The sequence below is a fragment of the Tribolium madens genome, unplaced genomic scaffold (genome assembly GCF_015345945.1).
Source record: "Tribolium madens isolate multiple individuals breed KSU strain unplaced genomic scaffold, Tmad_KSU_1.1 Scaffold_3;HRSCAF=73;Tcas5.2_LG2, whole genome shotgun sequence".
Lineage (NCBI taxonomy): Eukaryota > Metazoa > Arthropoda > Insecta > Coleoptera > Tenebrionidae > Tribolium > Tribolium madens.
Genome location: NW_025401006.1, coordinates 6,552,218 through 6,573,082, shown reverse-complemented (window position 1 = coordinate 6,573,082; position 20,865 = coordinate 6,552,218). Strand labels below are relative to the sequence as shown.

The 20,865-nt window shown below is 33.0% G+C and overlaps 3 protein-coding genes across 6 annotated transcripts; 2 read left to right on the top strand and 1 right to left on the bottom strand.

The window, feature by feature from the left end:
- Window positions 1–303: 303 nt before the first annotated feature.
- LOC123007041 (ubiquitin-conjugating enzyme E2 Q2) lies at window positions 304–4,157 on the bottom strand. Its single transcript, XM_044402056.1, has 5 exons — window positions 3,867–4,157; window positions 3,445–3,659; window positions 1,469–1,974; window positions 1,187–1,414; window positions 304–1,135 (listed from the first exon to the last, which is right to left on the bottom strand). The coding sequence occupies exons 1-5, from the start codon at window positions 4,026–4,028 to the stop codon at window positions 1,104–1,106; spliced, it is 1,143 nt and encodes a 380-aa protein (XP_044257991.1). The 5' UTR covers window positions 4,029–4,157; the 3' UTR covers window positions 304–1,103.
- Window positions 4,158–6,092: 1,935 nt separating this feature from the next.
- Window positions 6,093–8,691, top strand: LOC123007389 (probable chitinase 10). Its single transcript, XM_044402669.1, has 7 exons — window positions 6,093–6,246; window positions 7,257–7,676; window positions 7,727–7,804; window positions 7,852–8,183; window positions 8,230–8,326; window positions 8,374–8,545; window positions 8,595–8,691. Exons 1-7 carry the CDS (start codon window positions 6,174–6,176, stop codon window positions 8,596–8,598), a joined length of 1,176 nt encoding a protein of 391 aa, XP_044258604.1. The 5' UTR covers window positions 6,093–6,173; the 3' UTR covers window positions 8,599–8,691.
- Window positions 8,692–16,065: 7,374 nt separating this feature from the next.
- LOC123007814 (protein obstructor-E-like) lies at window positions 16,066–20,854 on the top strand. 4 transcript variants are annotated; one of them, XM_044403263.1, is made up of 5 exons: window positions 16,066–16,223; window positions 17,774–17,983; window positions 18,037–18,225; window positions 19,473–19,683; window positions 20,611–20,854. In XM_044403263.1, exons 1-5 carry the CDS (start codon window positions 16,175–16,177, stop codon window positions 20,663–20,665), a joined length of 714 nt encoding a protein of 237 aa, XP_044259198.1. In that variant the 5' UTR covers window positions 16,066–16,174; the 3' UTR covers window positions 20,666–20,854. The 4 variants fall into 4 exon arrangements, with proteins under 4 accessions (XP_044259198.1, XP_044259196.1, XP_044259197.1 ...); XM_044403261.1 differs by lacking the exon at window positions 20,611–20,854 and adding an exon at window positions 19,807–20,235; XM_044403262.1 differs by having other exon boundaries at window positions 16,134–16,223; window positions 17,762–17,983.
- Window positions 20,855–20,865: the final 11 nt, after the last annotated feature.

Here is a 20,865-nt window from a genome sequence, read left to right as displayed (position 1 = left end):
TCGAAAAAACGCTACTTTTACAACTCACACTAAAATATCAACCAAATGGTATACTATTTACCTTCATCTACTCCTTAATTAATTATAAATAGCGCAGATATGTACAAATAACTTTTTTGGGATATTCACTTTATACACAACTTCTCCATAAAAAGCCAATTTCAGTGTATGCAACCTTTACAACACCAAACATCCAGAAAATTACCAAGATTGGCTGCACTGACTGTCAAAACTCCTCAGGGTATGCAATCAGCTAAACACGGTGAGTTTAATTTTTTTTGTTTGGCGAAAAGAAACGAAAAATTTTATAATAATAGTTTATTGATCTTATAAACTAAAAGCACAGACTCGACATACTGTTTAAAGAGTGAAATTACAGCAAACAGAATACATAGTTATATAAAATACAATATTTGCTGCCAATTAAATTAAAGTAACACTAAACTAGGAAATAAGTATGGAAACGTTAAACTAAGGTTAATCTACCATTTTCGTACAAAACATTAAAAATGTAAATAGGTAAGATAATAACCTTAGTACTATGTGAAAAAAAACTTAGAAAAACTTTTGTTCCAATGACCTTCCAATTGAGTCTCATCACAATCAGTTAATCATGCTTTAATTCAAGTCAATAACAAAAATCATGTATGTACTTTTTACAATTTATGTGGCGTTAATTCTTCGTGAAATGTACTTTACTGATTTGTGTAACGTGAAAAAAAATAACACAAAAAATGGGCAATTGCACATTAACAATTACATACTTAAAAATGAAAAAAATAAACAGCATGAATGAAAAACATCACAGTTCCCAACAAACAATCACTCATTACTTCATTACACCAAAAATAATCCAATTAAAAAAAGGTAATATTACATTACGGACCAATTTACAACTCTACACATTTTATCGTTTTCCTAAATGTACAACACAATTTGGAATGAAAATGATGTAACGATTCTTTTGATTAAGAGAAAAAAGAATGTGTAGGCACTAAGATATAAGATTTGAAGATCGTCAAAATTAACAAAACAGGCATCAATGATGTGTGGGTACATTATCTTAAATGAGAGGGATAAATATATATTGGCACAGTCTTGAATTAACCATCTTCCTTCGGGGGCGTGAACCAACCTAAATCATAGCCAAATTATTTCTGTTTTGTGAAAATGCATAGTTTGTTACCGTTCTTTTCGTGAATTTGTACAAGTGATTTAAAACTTTGCTGGGCACGCGCAAGGCTGTATTGTCCTTGGGAGCAAACTTTTGGTGTTCCGAATTGGATACGCGCTTTCCCTTTAACTAGAGTGGCTGAGATCTGCATAATTACGGCTTCGACGGTATATGCACTTGACCAGCCTTGTTTCGTTAACAATTCCATGCATATCGCACCTCCTACTAACACGTAACCTCCTAAAAAATAACATCAAAAAATAAAATAGTACGTCCAAAATCACCAAAACTTGCCTGAGATTATGGGATGAACTACCCTTACAAATGGCGGTTCAAACGGATAAGTATCTTTGAAGAGCATGTTGAGTAAAATGGCATCTTTGCCTTCTTTTTCCTTCAACATCTGTAAATCGTGACTTAAGGGACTGTCAGGATCTACGGCCATCAGACGGATATTCCATTCGTACAGTGATTCGTTAACGAGTTCGATCTGGTACATCTTGTTTTTAAATGATTCAGATCTGTATATATCCCTAAGTTCCTTCATAAGACGATCTGTCGCTTGCACTGAGCCTGAGACAGATCCCTTTAAATATTCTTGCCTTTGGTTTTGTCTTAAGCGTTCTAAAGTGGCCAAATGTTCAACACCCATCTCGTCTGCTTTTGGTCGGCTGTCGTCCATCTCCATTGCCAAATCCTCGTCAGCGTCACTGTCCTCTTCTGCGTCACTGTCGGCGATATCGGCCTCGCCGTCGCTGTCGAGGCCCTCATCTTCCATCAGCTCGTCGGCAGCGCTTATCCTGTACAGGAAAAAATAAATAATAGGCAATATGCACAAAACGGAAATCCTTTAATTTTACTAAATATCGACTTCTTTTATTTTACAAACACCATAAGTATTACTTAATAACCTAATTTAAATTCTTTATGAATGTTACAAAAAATCAGAAAAACACATTATTTTAAACAAACTTAATAAAATAAATATTTTAACGAATTGTTTTTACTTTGGGAAACGGTGTTATGTAGTACTATGTAGTAAAAAATACAAACTTTTGTTGTTCCTTCAATGGATTGTATTACTCACGTATTTGTGCCAACTTGTTATTTGATAAATTTTAGTGATTTAAAAATTATTGACATCTAGAAAAAAACATATCAACAAATGAAAAATACATTTATTCTAATGATACACCGTTTGAAAGAAGAGCATGGTGCAAAGTCGCATTAGATAAAACATTTTCTTAATTTTGTCTTTTCTATTAAGTATTTGCTTTCTGTACCAACTTCTAATTTAAAAACATATTACAAATATTAACACAACTTTAAAAACTCACATAAAAATAGGTTTACTACATTTTTACAATTTAGTGTCAATCATTATTTTCACGAAAATGGTAGTAACAAAGTATATGTACAATTATTCCTTTATGATTAGTTTTTTAAGATTGTACCCAAATACATCTACATAAAGACGTTTTTCAAGTTTTAAAAAAAAATAAATAGGTGGTTGTTACGTAGTTTTAATTTTTGGCTAGAACTTTCAACAATGCTAGAATGGCGCAAACTGTTATTAAACTGATAAGAGAATAAAATACAATATTTTTACTATTGACAGAATTTTCTCCTTAAAAAAGTTTAAACAAACTGAGAAATTCTTAGTGAGAAAGGCAGTGTTTAAACATTTCTCTAAGGGATACATTGTGCTACCAATATATTTTTGCTGATCTTTATCTTCTTTTGGCTAATTTAAAGATTTTTAAAATGGATAAAAACATTATTTATTACATATTTCTATGATTATAATTAAAAATAAAATAACATTTCCATTTTCTAACGATTACGTAATTTGGCCCGTTTTATTTAAAAACAGTAAAAAGTGAAACAACGCAGCCATCTTTCGTAATTTAGAAAGTTATCAAGTGCAAGGCTGCGTGCCGAAATTGGACGCATCAACAAAGTGACCTGATATCTATTTGTGTCCTTGGCTGCACCTAAATACAAAAACATAGATAAAAAATAGGTAAACCTACATGTAAACACAATATTTGCTTCAAACATGTTTACATAACAAGCAAAAATGTGTGCCAAAAATCGTAAAAAATGCAAATTTGTGCTCTGAATAAACAACTAGACGTACAATAGTGTGCGATAATGTTTGCCCTTTTATTCTCGTGATAAATCTATTCTGATCTCATGGTAAACAACAATAGTTGTATCAACACTAGATTCATTGACTCTTGAAGACTATCTTAAAAAAGCGAAATTACCGATTTGTTGTTTGTGGGTCTGGAATATGTAGTCTATCTAAGTCGGGGGGCTCAGGGACGGCATGTAAGCGGCATAGTTCCCTAAGAAGTATCGAAACTTGGTGGAGGACGTGGTTGTCTAAGCCTTCCGTGTTACTTAATATCTGCACAGCATTCGTAATACTAGTTTCTTCGGAATCCGCGAACCACACGGGGGGCACAGACGGGTACGTTTCCTGCAAACGACCACAAGTGTCTTTTTACCCGAATGATTTATAAACCAGGGACCTACATATCACTTCAGCTGTTTTTAGCCTACATATGTTAAATGTCAAAAAAAGCCAACAAGGATGGATATAGCCTTTGTTATCGTCGCAGGCTTTAAATTTGAGAGAACAGGGGGGCTGTACACAGCGGGGCTACTCGCGAGGGGCAAGACTTACCGTAATATTCGCGTGGATTTCGTATTTTTTACCGTTTTTCCCTATAAATCTACAACTGAGCTCGTCGACACTCGCGGACACGATCTGAAATCGTTCATGATTTTTCGAAAAGAAGCCCTCTAATGTTCTTATTTCTTGCTTTAAAGTATTTAAACACGCCATAAGGCTCACGAACTGTAAATTTAGGGACCCTAATTACGAGGTGATTTTTTTAAAGAGCACAAATTTAACACCAATGTTTTCTAACTGTTCACTCCCTGGACATACCAAGATGGCTGCTGTCTACTTTTCGGCTGAGAAAAGATCCATTCGGGTAAGTACGCCACGCTTCGGACAAACTCGTGTTCCCAATTTGTATTGAATTAACGGGACCGCTTTTTTTGCTTTCTTTTTCCATTTTTTTTATTTTGGATTTTCTAAATTTGAGTCGAACTGACCCGTTTTTCTGTATGACCAAAAAATTTTCCCAATCAGAAACTTCTGATTCGACTTCTAGATAAGAATCAACAAAATATTGCAATTTTAAGGAAATTGTAATAGTATATTGATGAAAAAAGTTATTTGACTCGAGGTTATTATAAGAAAACTTTCTTTTTAATGAATAAAACTGTATTACATATTACATGCTATTGCAATAAATCTAACACTAGAAAATGGAAGATATATTAACACTTCGTAGTGGGTAACAATAAATGTTTCTAACAGAAATGCTTTATTAGTAAATCTTGTAAAATTAGTATAAATCTCCCTCAAAAAATACAATAAATAAGAAAATAATAGCTGATGTTTCTTATGCAATCTGAAAAACTAATAGAATCTCTTCAATAGTGAATAAATTTAAGTAATAAGATATTTAAATATCTTTCAAATCCATTTACAAGATATTACAAACCATTCCTCTGTCTTCAACAACAAAAAATTATACATATTTCAAACTTGTATTTAATCTAGAGTGTGTCTCCGGATAGGTAAAACGACTCTTGAAAAAAATAAAAAATTCTTGATTTAAATTTTTATTTTTTGGAGTTTAACCTTGCTTACTTAATGGTTAAAGACTAATTTCTAACATATGTATAATTTTAGTTAGCCTAAACCAAATTTTAAAATTAACGGAAATTTTTCATTTTTTTCCAAGGTAGTTGTTTTTTATTAACAGATACGTCAAAAAGTTACTGGCAGACACGGAATTTTGGACAATTTGTCATTTGACTGACATAAAAAGGTAAAACGGGCATTAGGCAACTAACCGCACTTTCGGTTTTTGTAATATTTATCCTGACAGCTAGAGAAAAAATGACAACAAAACAAAATAATTTATAAAAACATGTATTGCTGGAATTATGGTTTCGGAAAATCGACGCCAAAAATAAATTTCAACTAAAACTTTCAAATTTTATTTTCAAACATCAATCATAATGACAACAATAAAGAGTGGAGTACATTGACATTTTTTGAACTGATCTCCAAAGTTTCGTGTCCGCCACTGTAGTAATAATCTAAATGTAATTTTTTTATTCGGAGTAAAAGAACTGTTAAAAATAGAATGTTTTCATTTGTGAAATAATAAACATAATTGACCGATAATTTTGAAATTTGGTAGGTATAAAAGCCTCGATATTGATTCTAAACAACTTTTCTTAATAACTTTTGGTTGGATTTGCTACACAAAAGGCACTTTACGCTACAGAAAAATACCTAGTTTTTTTGAAGGTGCCTAATTTTTCAAAACTAAAATTATGTTAGAAATTCGTTTTTAACCAAGTAGGGCTGAACCCCATAATATGAAAATTTAAATTGACAATTTTTTATCTTTTACAAAAGTCGTTTCGAAATATGCACAATAAAACATTTTTTTAAGATTTGTATTTTAGCACATCTTATTAGTCTTTTTAAATTTTTTTAGTTTGCAAAGTTTGATGTAGTTTCTTGAACCTGATTGACAAAATAAACACTTGCAATTCCAAGTACCTAAGCAATGCATTTTGTATTAAAATTTAAACTGCAAACTCAACATCTCCCACATTTTAATTTCTTGTAAATCCTCCACATTATAGATTCAACTGGATATTTAGATAGGAATAACCACCCAAACAAGAAAATTGTGTTAGATTAACAGTTATCCACCTATGAGACATTCTTCTGTTATTCCAGAAGAAGCCTAAAATGTACAATTTTGCCTTTTTGTTCGATTTTCAAGTGGCGGGGGAAATTGCCAAGTTGTATAAGAAGAAGTCTTGACCGTGACTTTGAAACAAATTCGCGAATTGTGAGGAGTGAAGAAATTAATAGAAAGGGTAGACAGAAAAAATGAGGGCAATTTTTACAAGTGTTGTGTCATTTTTTATTCTCACAGGCAGCAAAAATGCAGTTCTTTCAAGTTGTAAGTAAATATTTTTTACCCCCATTTACCAAATTTTTTTTTTTAATTTTTTATAATACAACAATTTGAATACAGCTAAAAGACTAATTACACACCTCTGTAGTAAATATTATTAAAAAATATCTAATGTTTTGTAGGGTTCTTTACCTAGATAAAAATGATTCATCCATAAGTTCTTCACTTATTACTTCATTGAACATAAATTGTATAGTAATTTGTATTAGCTTACCTGAGATATTTTTAAACAAAAAAGATCTTTTTTATTGTTACCTTCCACAATTCACAACCGCAAAATCTGATTTCAGAAATAAATTACAGATTCCAAAACCGGATCAAAATAATCTCAAATAAGCTTCGCTTATAGCGACTGCCATTTATTTTTATTTATACTTCCTTAATCTAAAATGTCTACACAATCTAATTTAAGTTAATTAAAATGATTTTCTTTCACTAATGAGGACGTACAGGATGCGAACCCGATAAGAAACCACCCTGCAATCTAATGAAGTAATTGGTACTAAATCATTTTTACTGAAACCAGATGAGATTTCTGTTGGTGCAATTAGCATAAATTTTCAAAACCGAAGCGGCGAGATAGATACGTGGGCGGTTTTCAGTCGGCTCCAGTTAAGATAGCATGAGTAAAATACAACCTACTTGAAGCAACCTAAATGGTAAAGAGTCCTAAAACGGTCGTCCAAAGCAATAAAAATTAAAAAAACATTTGCGAACATATATGCAATTACCAACCCACCAAGAGCCCGACGAGTTCAACAACTCCAAATATTTATTTATAGATCAATAATAATAAATCCATTGTGATCAATTTAATTAAAAATGAGACAAAAACTAGAACTATTTAAAAATTTCCAACTTCTGAATTAATTATTATAACTCGTCCCTGCTACCGCACCTCTGCAGTAAATTGTCCCATATCGTCCATCTGTACCAAAACAGGATTCTATCTCAAACGTGCTTTATTTTAATTGTTATTCTTCCCACAAATGCAGCGATTAAACCGCGACAAAACGTCCAACAATTCCAAATAGCGGTAGTCTTGCCTCCTGGACAAAATCTCACCCAAGGGGGCCAAACACCGAGTCCTGCCAACCCCGGATTCGTCTGGGTGCAAGTTCCAGTCACTCCTCCAAATCAACCGGCGATAATTCAACCCCCATCACCAGTAATTCCTCCAATAAATCAACCCCCGTTACCGGCAATTCCTCCAAACAATCAACCGATTCCAGACGATTTATCAAAAAAATGCCAAAAATCCCGGGGGCAGTTTCCAAGCAATTCCTGCAATAAATACATCAATTGTTGGGACGGGGTAGCTGTCGAACAATTTTGTCCCGAAGGACTCCTTTTTAGTCCTCGAGGATATTGCGATTATCCCGAAAACGTTAATTGTGGGGGCAGGCCGATTGAAGGTAGGTGTTCTTTATTATTAGTGGTTTAAACCTAACTGTAGAACTTGTAGGAATGCCTCCTTCAAGTGCGACTCCGGGTCAAGCCACAACTGTAGCTCCACCAACATTAATTGTGACTCTACCTACAAGTATTAAGCCCATGTTTAATATTTTTTTGCTTAATAAATATTTGTAGTTGACCCTAATTTAAGAAAAAAGTGTCTGAAACCAAGAGGACAATTCCGAAGTGACACTTGCAATAAATTTGTTAATTGTTGGGATGACGTTGTGATTGAGCAAGAGTGTCCTAAGGGACTTCTTTTCTCAAACAACGGATATTGCGATTATCCCAATAACGTTAACTGTGGGAGTACCACAAATCCAGAAATTAGAAATGATATAAAAAGTGAATGTCCTCTCGAATTTGGGACTTTCAGAGACAGACAAAATTGCAGCAATTATTTTACTTGTATAGGAGGGAAAATTGTGGCTAATTACACTTGTCCCAGCGGTTTTAATTTTAATGATGTAAGTGTTTAATTTCAATCGTACTTTTAAATATTTTTTTTGCTAGAATATAGGAGTGTGTGACTATGAGGACCGAGTGGACTGCTCAAAAGAACCACTAATTTTTAGCCCCAAAGCTAACTTTCTGTCAAATATTCCCAAAGGTAAGTTTTACTAAAGCCTCAACAATGATTTTAATTGTTTTTCTCAGATTTTATGAGCCAAATTGAGAATTGTAAACCTGGTTCAGTGTTTGCACTCAACCCACAATGCACTGCTGCGTGCTTATGTCACGATGGTCTATCTGAAGTGGTTCAATGTCCAGTGGGCCTCGCCTACGATTCGAAGACTGATAAGTGTTTGCTTCCACATTTAGCAAAATGGTATTTCTTCAACTTGGACAAACTTGTTGTATTGACAATTCTTTTTCAGCTAATTTATTTATTTTTCTTGGTTGTGGGTCCGACAGACGGGATGGGACAGGTTGGGGTACTTTTTAAATAAATAGAAATAAAAATTATACTCGATATTTGTTTAAACTAATTTATACCTGTTTATGAAATATGCAAATACCGAAAAACATTTTATTTACGTAAGGAAAGTCTAATCACATTCTCCAACTTATCGCATTTATTCTTAACACAAAGACTTACAAATTCAAATTTCTATTCACGCTTATGTCACTTAATTAAGTACAAAGCCATTAATTTAATATTCGTTCGTACTATTATCTAATAGGTGCCTTTAATATTTTGTTTAACCGGCTTAAATACGTTATTATTTTGTTGTGTAGTAAATATTGAGTGAAAATGCATTTATAAAAGCTTACTATAAATGTCAATGCATTAGCACATTGTGCATAATACGAGATATGCAATGAAATAATATTCGTGTCTTAGCCTTAAAACAGACATTTTCTTCAAGAACTAACAAGCAACCTCGTTCAAATTTTAATTAAAGGTCACAATTACTTGAAATCGTCTGCTTGGCAAAACTTGATTTATCACTAAAATAACACATTTCAATAAAAAAAGAGAAAATATTTGTTCAGTCAAGGTTGTTGCTGGATGCTAATCTAATTAATATTCAATCTTTTATTCTGTGTCTTTAGAAACACGTATTAATTGACCTTCCTGTTAAAATTATCTTTTTTATTTCTTTCGAACCGGAAGCACGAAACAAGTGATTTCCAATAATGAACAATAGAAATATTCCTTGTCGATAAGGGAAATTGTTTAAACGTTAACTTTGACACACGAACTGGAACTAACGACCACAAAGTCACCTTGATATCTTGTGTCTCTGCAAAATCAATTTTCATCAAGGTTTAAAATGGAGATGAAGTTGAGACACACCTAACTCATTTACATTTTGCAGAACAAAGTCGAATTTTTGCAAAAAATTATGCTGAGTTTGAAATCAGTAAATTTATCATCGATTCTTATTTTTAACATAATTTTGGTGGATGCGCCGGAATAATTGTAAAATTATTTTGTTCACGAATACCTACACATGTGAGTTCTGAAAATAAAAAATTCGCTAATTTTTGAAGATTGCTTCAAATAATTTACATTTTAATTCCTTCGGTCGCCAGTTAATAAAAAATGAGATATTTTCTTTTTGGTTTAGATGAACCACTCTGTATGATAATTCATTTGTCTAGCATAATTTTTCAATAGAAAAATTTTAAAATACGGTGAAAGTAGCCAAATATTTAATTTCTTATTATTTTAGTAAAAAACAAGTTTTCACTAGACGACCTTCATAAGTGGTCGGATATTTGAGTTCATGACATTTTGAAAATATTTCACGCTACACTTACAATATTGAAGTCATCAAATTTGGCAACTATCATAAAAACTACATTAAGAAGTTTCACAAATTTTTATTTTTAAATGCTTATGAACCAAGATGAACTGATGAGGTTTGTGCTACTTAAATATAAACAACATCAAACTGATCGGCAATTTATTATATAATGTGTCTTATTCTCGATGATGTCCATAGTGAAAGTACTTGAACGTTATTCAAAATAATTTAAGTAACACTTGTTTATCAAAGAATAATAGGCTAGTTTGTCGCTTATCAAAGTTCAGCAAAGTTTCCAAACTTATGAAATTGCAAATGAAGGTTAAAATGTAGTGCAAAACTAGAAAGTGCTTCCAAGTTCACTTCTTCATTAATGGTGTGGAAATAATGTCCGAAAAATGAAATTAAGCAATTAATTAGTGTTTTTCGGTCGAATTCTTGTTTTTCTAATTGGAAGTAAATGAAAGAAAGCACATTTGATGCACCTGCAAGGCGAACAAGTCGTTTTGGCATTTGGTGAAATGTCTCATCCAAGGTTCTGATGCCCGTGTGCCCGACCAACCTGTACATCTCCATATACAAGGATAACAACTTTTCATTTCAGCTCTAATTACAAAACGCGGCGTTTCTCTTTGAGAAAACTGCGAGAATTAGGGGCCAAAAAAGCCATTTCCAGATGAGAAGCGAATCGAGAACGGAAAAATGCGACCCACTCGACCGTTGAAATTAGCACGCATATGATGAATACTCGTAATTTCTAATTATTGTTTATATGAGAGCAGACTTGGACTAATTTATTGAACAATGAAACAGGGGGCTTAACTGTAACCCGAAATTTGCATTACTGTTACTCTGATCGCCGTTACTTTACGAGAAGACATTCGGCCGGAAGTCACGGATATCCTTCGATTCTCAAGACAATATTTAATCAGAAATTCCAGCACGACACCGGTAAAAATTCCTTTTGAACCCGACCAAAAAATAAATCAAGTTTCAACTAACCCTGAAGCCTTTTATTATTTCCATAAATACACGGAAAGATCAAAATGTTGGAGGTGAAGGTAAAGATGCAATTCTGCAATTTACCAACTCAAAAATCCCGACTAAATGATTAGTTGTTACTCTATAATTTGAGTCAAGGTTTGATGATCACTTACCTCATTCCTTATCACAACCTAATTTGTGAAATTACTGACTTTCTTCACGGAATCAGGAAACTCCTCCAGGTTTCCATCAAATTTCTAGATTTTTTCTCACAAATCTAACTCATTTGGTTCTATAGTCAGGACTTACAGTTAATGTCTGCCTACAAATGCACTATCAGCTGCATTAGCTGCTTGCATACTAATAATTTACGTAATAATTATGCAAGAATTCTTGGAACACCAGTGGAAGGTACTTATAATGGCCTAATAAATATTTTCAACGAACTTAGAAGAAAATGTCTCATATCCACTTTTCCATCAGTTTAAGCTTCCGGGAAAACTCGCTAAACAGTAAACATAACTGCTAATGAATAATTATTAACTAACTGTTTCATAATCTTATTTACATTTATTTTAAATCGAGTTAAGTAAGAAATACGTATTGTTAAAAACAAAAAATAAATATTTGACCGGTGCACCACAGGCGTGGCACTTTTCAATTCAAGACTTTATAGAGTTATAAATCACAAATTGTGATTTATGATGTTTGTTTTATTGCACAAGCTGTGATGCCCACCACTTATTTTTGCAATCTCTGTGGGTCTTAAAATAAGCTTCCCATAATTTTGAAAAATATTTACTTTCACTTGAGTTTCTTTAATAAAATATCGAACAATATGTGTTTCACTCACGACGACATGTAATTCGTGATTAATGATAAAACAACCCTTGCTAAAATTGAAAAAAACGGCACATTCCTCGTTCATTACAAATCCATGGGCGTTTGTAGAATTATACAGTACGTAGTGGTTGCTTGGGCGTGTATAGTGAAAGTGAATTAACAGGAATATATTAAAATATTTAGCGGACAGTGAGTCTGATGGGCACAGTTGGACCTTGAGTGCAAAATATCCCGTCTCGAGGGACAATTTATCAGCTTTCCACGTCGAAATCAAAATTACTACATTGTAAATTTTGGTCATTACGTGACACGTGTGATGTAAGAAAATAGTGACAAAATATGTACCACGTACGTGAGAAGAAAGTTCGATTTTGAAAAATTGAACACGCCCTAACTTTCAATCAGATTTTCCCAAATGCAGCCTAGGTCTGTGTCAAGTTTGTTATTGAAAAGCTATTTAAAATTAAGTGCTCTCGTTTCTCAATCCAACCTTAAACTATGTAAATCGTTACGCATAGTAAATCACTATTACTTTGGGGGATTCTTAACACAGGAATTTGTGATATTTGAAGGTGAACAGCTATCAAAACCGTCAAAAATCGTAAATAAACCAAAAATTGTGAAATAAATGCGATTAGATAAGTCTTGTTCAATATGTATTGTGATCACTGGGAGTGAAAGTCACATATTTGCCCTCTGCACAATACTTTGACACTTTCTCTGTTACGTCCAGAGATCCACCTGTATCCAATTTTGTGCCCGATTTTGTTTAATTATTTATAAATGCCCCACTTTATAATTACAAAATAAACGTGATCCATTTCGCAAACTTTCTGTTTATAAATTTTCATTCTCATCCTAGATTTAAGACCAATTAGAGTCATTGTTTCCACCTGTTGTATCAAAGGGCTGGTAGAGAATGACCATAGAATGTCGGAATCGGATCAAGGTGGTCTACTGGGTGTGGTGTCGCATTTATGATCTTTCCTTACTCATACAAGGAAATTAAGCATAAGCATCCATTTAAGAATATTTCATCAGAACGACTTGATCTGTTTCATGGTAAATAAGAATATTTTAGTCATCGCTTGATTAGTGATCGACGGAAGTCGCCACAATTGTGCTATAAATTAGTTTTTTCAAACAATAAGTGATTGATTAAAAGCAATGTCGATTGGAAGAAGGCTTGGTCCGTACTTGATCTACTTCCCTTGTACGCCATCGGGTCCCTAAATTGACAATTTTTCAATGACTTCATTAACGTTCAAATTAATTAGGAGAGAGGCGGGCCCGGAAACCAAGTCGTGCGTGGATTGCTCGGAAGTTGCGACAAATTTTAAAAATAAACATTTCAAATGCGTACAAATTTAATTTACACTAATAAGAAATAACAAAATCAGAAAGACAAAAGTTACTTTCTCTTCAAACATTTAATAATGTTCAATAAAATAAAAAAGCAAAATATCGAAATATGTAATAAAAAAATAAAAAATATTTTGTTTTCTTTTAGAAATATACCAAAATAAATATCTTACATTTTTCCTCGAAGATTTAAAACAAATTATTAATGTTTAATGGTTTTTAGGAGTAGGTATATTTCAAATTCTGAAGACATCATGTAATAAGATTTTACGAGTATCAGTGCCTATGAAGATATAAAACCCGTTCACTTTTTTGAAGAGAATTTAATTTTAGTTGTAAACAATAACAATGAAATATTATACAGAATAATTTCTATCACCATTTTATGGTGTATAACAATGGGACCGCAATCATCCCTAAGCTTAATGATTTATGAGTTAATCATAAAATGGTTGTTGTTGGAATTATTCACAACAACATTTAAATTCTATTAGAAAAGTGAATGGACTTTATGAAGCTAATTAATCATCGAATATGGATCTTACATTCTATATACGGTTTTGATATAAGAATTTAAGTTTTTTAACAAAAAACGTATTCTGTACTTTTATATAATTATTATGTAGGTATTTAAAAGACTGGTTTTTGAATTTATGAATCGATTTAAAAAAAAGGAATGCCGTAAAAAATATATGACAAGTCTTTATTAGAATGAAAACAAGTCAATATTCAAAAAAATATATTAACAATATTTCTGTCATCAATGAATTATTTCAAACTACCCACTAAAACACAGTTATAAAATCCCTTTGTGTTTGAAATTTCTATTTCTTTCAATTGCTGGTAAACAATAATTGTCTACTGAAATACCGTGCGATCAAAAAAAAAAATAGAGTAGGCGGTGATTAAAGTCCTTTATATAGCAGTCCTAATTTTTGACATCAAAACTTTGACAAGTTCATTTTGAGAGAAATAATGTTCACTTTAGAGCAGAAATTTTTTATTGTTGCAAGTTATTACAAAAATGCTGTACAAGACGAAAACGGTGAAGGGTCATTTTCACTTTAAGTTTGTGTGGAAAATTTCCAGCCCAGATTCCCAGCCAATGTGTTGCCAACTGTAGAATATTAATCGTCACGTACTCTAATTTTTTTTTGAACAACACGTTTAAATAACCGGTACGGTATTTTAAAATTGATAAAAAAGTAAGAAAAATGCAACTTACTTTTAAAATAATTTTTAGTCAAAAAACAACAGCAGGTATAGCAAAAACTCAAAAAATTGTATTAATTATAAAAACCCTAACCATCCAAATATACAGGTGTCCCAGCGAGTTGGTAAAGTCCATTATTGACCTTCAATTGTTAAAATTAAAAAAAAAATGATATAAGAAAATGATAAATACCAAACTAGTGCGTGTCCCAAAAATATTAGAATACGAACTTATGTTTTTCTAAATTAAACACACTTTACAAGTATGAATGTTTCTTGGCATTTCTGAATGTAGCTTTTCATTACAATGTTTTTTTAAACTAAAGTTCTATTAGACGGTTTTGCTTAGTTTTTTTTAAATAAGTTGGTTTTTTGACAAAAAAAGAAGGCTCATAAAAACATTCGCAAAATCACTTGGGCAATCCAAAAACGCAATATAATAGTTTATTATAATACTAGTTTATAAGCAAGCAAAACACGCATGACGGGTTTGAGCTTTTAACGTCGTATGTGTTTTAAAGGCGCTTATAAACGAGTGTTATACGCTATTTTTTATTATACCTGCCCATTTACGATCTTTCATGAGCATTGATAAAATGTGAATTTACACAATAAAATTATCAAAGGTTGTTTGTGAATCGTTTTCGTAGAGACGGTTACTAGTTTACGTTACATTTTTTCACGTTGTAATTGGTCCAGACATTTCACTATTTCTTGTTACCGAGACAACTTTAAAATTCAGCGTGTATAAAGGCCAAATTACGCACGCTGCAGCGTGTTTTAATTTAGGATTATTATGCAGGTATAATAAAAAAATATATTTTTCTATTTAAAATAACAATAACAATAATAAATAACGAAATTGATATGCATTTCCGTCATCTTGAAAGTATTAACCGATTATGGCTATATTTTTATTTTATTTTTTTATATAACTATGATTGTTAGAACTTCCAATGTGGGGTTTAGCCGGGACGCCCTATAGTTATATGTTTTAATTCATCTTTGAGAAAGTCAAGTGCAATGTGCACTGCCAGAGTAACCCTCATTTTTTGGCAGTTTGATTTATTGTGTGCAGCGAATAAATTTAACCTTGACTGACCATAAGAATTTGAAACGATTTTTAATCGATAAAATCAGACTATTTCATAAACAATTTGTTGTTGTAAAAATGCGATATTTTTTAAAACAAACATTTTTCATACTTAGAAATAAATGAAAGCGCCAATTTTTAATCGTTAAACAACAGATTGAACTCGATAATGTATTCTCAGTGGTCAGTGAAAATAACAATGTGAAACTTTCTTGTAACTGCTGACAATAAGAACAAGAAGATTTACAGAGTGACCTAAAAAAGTGGCATTTTCGGGAAATCGACATGTGAACTAATTATTAATAAAAATCACTGTCCCCCAGAAAATCAATCAGATTAAATTTTAATTGATCTTGAATTTCAAAATCAATGTCAATTCCGCATCATGAATGTTAAAAATCATTTCCCATAAAATCAAAATCAGAGTCCTGGCGACACGCCCACTTGAAAATTCCCAAATAAATCGTCGGCTCGTTCTGCATCTTAATTTTTTCTTCCACAAAAAGACAATTCAGTATGTGAAACATGTTTTGGTAAAGTCTCGACCACGTTGCCGGCTTCGTCAGTGGCGTGCATTGGAAAGCAATAGCGGTATAGACAGAGGAAAGAGCTATCAGCAGGATCAGCAAGCGGGGGGTCCTGCAAGACCGGCTATAAAGTAAGCAGGCCTCCTGCGGAAACACAGTGATACATACTTAAGTGCACAAAGATGAAGTCCCACGCGTGTTTATTGGTGCTCAGTGCACTCATCTATTCTGGTACGTACAAGTGATGAATTTTCGGATTATACCGTGACAGTGATTTTGTGACGCGACTTTCAAATAAGAAATTTCTAGACGCGATGCATATTTGTGACACCTTCAAGAGAAAATTTCTTGTTTGATCACGCAGATGTTTAAATATCGGACACAAATACAAATTAATTAAAACAAATTTCCAGTTTTTCTAAAGCGTAAACAAGTAGGTCGTGTTATAATTCTAAATTAGATCAATTTAAGTGATGCTTTTATAAAATAAAAAATCTCGTGCAATAACTTGAATGTGGTAACAGTTATTGCCGAGATAATGGCATTTCATGATGCAGGAACTCGTAGTAAATACTTTTACAATTAAAAATCGCACAAGTCAACCTTCAACTGCTCGAAAGACTATTTTGCAATAAATATTTGCATACGATTATTGTCTTCTATAAATAAAAGCAATTCAAGTGGAATTTCGTGAATGCACTTTCAATTTGTTAATTTCCGTCTAACAAATGGTCAAAAATTCAAATTACTGAATAAATGATCAACTTTCAGTTGCACGAATTGTTAGTAGGTTAAAGCGAAGGCTAATTTTGTTATTTCTAGTTGCAGTTGCGAAAAACATTTATTTATTATGTGACAAAATCCAATTCCGGCACTTACGTCGCGTGCCACAATTTTTTTCAGAAATTTTCTTACATTACTACTAAGCCATAAGATTAAATAAGAGTGCTTAAATCATTTATAAACATCGAATTACGCAAATCTTGAGGTTAAACTCGACCAAATCAAGTATAAAAATATGGTCTCGCTTTCCGATGATAAGCCACCCATAAGTAACTTAATTATTTAATCAGTCACCACCTATACAAATGCACCGTTCACTTTCACAATAGCACCGCTGGATTTAGAAAAACAGGAACTGCTTTATTTTATCTCCAAATCGCAAAGCTTTACTATTATGAAATATTTTAATTTAAAATAAAAGCTTTGCACATATTTAACTTACGCATACATAACGTATTACATAACAGTAATGTCATAATTGCATGCGTATGAATATTAGGCTTTGAGGAACTTTCTCTCGTGCCTTATTAGCCTCAAAGAAGTTTTTTTTTTTTTGGTTTATTCTCGTACTGGAACGCGACCTTCAAAAAAAGAGAGACATTATGATAGAAAGTAACTATCACTTGCAATTATTCAAATTCAGTGGAGCGACTAAATATAAAAATGCGTGAAACGACCTTAACCTTTCGAAGCAATTTTCACTGGAAATAATTCCTTGGAAAGCTCTTCAAATGATGCAAGCATGCATCTTCGACTTAAATGCACCCGAGGTGTGTTCGATTTGCATGGTCGGGTGAAAGACCGCGATGTGGAACACTTTTCAAATTCGCTTTTAGTCGACAAAAAAACTTTTTTGTGGCGCAATCCGCCGCTCATATTACCTTTTGGTCTTCAGGCGCAATTGCAGGATTCCACTTTCCATTTTTAATGCGGTCTTGTAAATGTCGATAGGTTACCGAAAATGTCACTTTCAAAACCTGATTTAGTTTTTTTCCCAGTTTTGGGACAGGAAAATTTCAAATGTCCGGACGATTTCGGATTCTACCCACACCACACCTCATGCGATAAATACTGGAAGTGCGATAACAACGTCGCTGAATTGAAAACGTGCGGAAATGGGCTTGCTTTCGATGCCAGCGATCCCAAATTCTTGACTGAAAACTGTGATTATATCCATAATGTCGACTGTGGCGACAGGTCGCAACTTGGTAAGTCGGAAAAAAAATTACAAACGTCTTGAAAGGAACAAAAAATCTCGCAGAACCACCAATCTCGTCGCCTCATTGCGAACGACTTTACGGAATCTTTGCCGATGAGGCCAAATGCGACGTCTTCTGGAACTGCTGGAACGGTGAAGCTTCCAGGTACCAGTGCTCCCCCGGACTGGCCTACGACAGAGAAGCCAGGGTTTGCATGTGGGCCGACCAAGTACCAGAATGCAAAAATGAAGGTAGAAAATCAAACCTAACACAATTTAACATCTGAAATCGTAAAAAACCTAATTTTTCTCAAAAACTTCCCAAACGACAATTACAAACAAATATCCATTTAACATCTTTTGTTAATGTTTTATTCAAAACATTTTAATATTTATAATAACTTAATTGCTATTTAAATATTAAACTTTGAAATAGTTTGGCCTTACCAATGCACTACATTTATAGCAAATATTGCACAAAAAAACTTGCAATTTATTTCTAATTTAAAACTTTTTTACTTACCTGTTTTCATTTAAACAAACAAAATAACGAATTTGACTAATTTCGTTAGGAACGAAAGTGAATAAGTGACAAAAAATTTCAAAATGTTACAAAATCTAAAAAAATTAACTTCCTTGTTACTTGTAAAAATGTTATTTTTAAATATGGTACATACCTATTCATCAATCATTATTTGTTGATTAATAAGTAATAAATTTATAAAAATAAAATAATTTTTTTTCTATCATGTAAGTATCTTCGTGTTCGATTTACACGCAAGTTATAAACGGTTTACAAATAATAACAAGACTGACCGAGAAAGTTTATCTAGGACAACTTGTATCTATCGTTTAACAGTTTCAAACAAATCTAGACTTCTAAAAGAAATTAAATTCTTCTTCTGGAAAAATCAAAATTTTATCCATACTAGACCAAAACTCTTTCCCAATTTTTTGCGATCATAAAATAACACATGTTAACAAATTTTTAATCAAAAAAATTACATTTGTATAGAACTATAACAATCATTATTTTGTTAAAAAAAATTTGCCATACTTATTAAACGACAAAAAAATACCCCACAACAGAATTCTATGAAATTGCAAATATATTTCCAACAGGATCCTTAATTAGTCATTAACTAACCAATCAAATCATAAATCAAAATTTATTAAAGAATTTATCAATAAAGAATTCCGTTTGTGGTAAATATAAATCATCTTTCATTCATGATCTTTAAAATACAAAGTACATAATTATGTAAATAAATTATTTGAAGATTTTTTGCAAATGTCAAGGTGTTATAAAAAATGATAAGAGTTTATTCAATTCATTGTTGTAAAATACCTAGATAAATTTAGCACTTTTGTGGAAATTACAAAATTTGCATGATTTTTGTGTGACCGAACATTTTTTAAATAATTATGTATTTTAAAACATTGAAGTCGCTGGAGGATCTATAAAAAATGCTTATAAAAAATGTCCCTTTCTTCTTTAGAAGTTGCCGGAGGTTTCTCTTGCCCCGCCCCTGGCGAAGTGAGTAACTCCGGTTCGTTCTCCCGCCACGCGCACCCCGACGACTGCCGCAAGTACTACATCTGCCTTGAGGGCACCGCTCGGGAGTACGGCTGTCCCATCGGCACCGTTTTCAAAATCGGCGACGCTGACGGTACTGGAAACTGCGAAGATCCGGAGGATGTGCCCGGATGGTAAGTGTGTCATTTCCGTTCTGACTAACTCGGCCGATCTGTGCTCTAACCCTCTTTCGCACTGTCTCACCCTCGCTTTGTCCCATCCTTTGAGTCTGGCCTAATCCAGTCGGGGGTTCACAGCGAGGACTACTACGGCGATTTGGACTTGAAAAGCATCCGCAAGAGCGAACTGTTAGCCGGGCTCCAAAGCAGCGGATCGTCGAGATCTCATCAACCACCGACGAAGAGCAAGCCGAGGCCAGCACCCGCGTCGCGCAACGCCCCCGAACCCGCCGATAATTAATCCATAAAACCTCATCACCCGTAACCTCATATCTAATGACAGACCGTCATTCGGTAGACTGAGATACTCACTTTTGTATTATTTAATTTAAATAGAATTTAAGTTTAAGGAATCGGGTATCTACTTTAACCGATTGACCTTCTGTTCCTATATTGTAGATTAATTTAAAATGATTCAGAGACGAAAACTTTACTTGCAAAATTTGTTCATTCTCTATACCACGGTACAAAAATACATTTTTTATAATAAATAAAAACTGTTTTTTACCCCCCTTGTTTTTTTTTCAACCCCCAATACGGCTATGAGGAACTTCTTACTTAACATGGCTGAGGCTAACATTTTCAATTTCACATAACAACCTTTTGGTTGGGTGCCATCTTTACACAAATCGGCTATTAAAACAAAGTGTCACATTTACCCGAAATTTTAACTAAGCCCCGGATGACTTTAGAGCTACTTTAAGTCCTCCAGGCCCTAGTTTGTGTATAAAGAAAAAAACTCGCGCAATTAAAAATACTTTCTTTTGGATAAATGTGACCCTTTAAAACCGCAAAGCGAAAGCGTTGTGTAAAAACCGGTGAAACTGTTTGGTGAAGCGTTGTAACAAAAATTCTTCTAAATAAATGTCTTTTTTTCTACAGTGAAGATTACTACAAAGATGTAGACTTAAAGGCTCTGAAAAAATTAGGGTACTAGAGATGGAGTGAAGTGACCTGTACAGAACTTAGTTTAAGTCTCAACGCCTCCAGTGAATGTGTGTGTGTTAAGATGAGCTAAAGCAGTTCAAATTTCGCTGCACGTCTTGTCGTTGATTTTTTGTTTGAATTTGTTTTTTAATAGTACATATTGTATGTTGTAAGAATGAATAAATAAATTATGTAAGTAGCCCGAGTTTT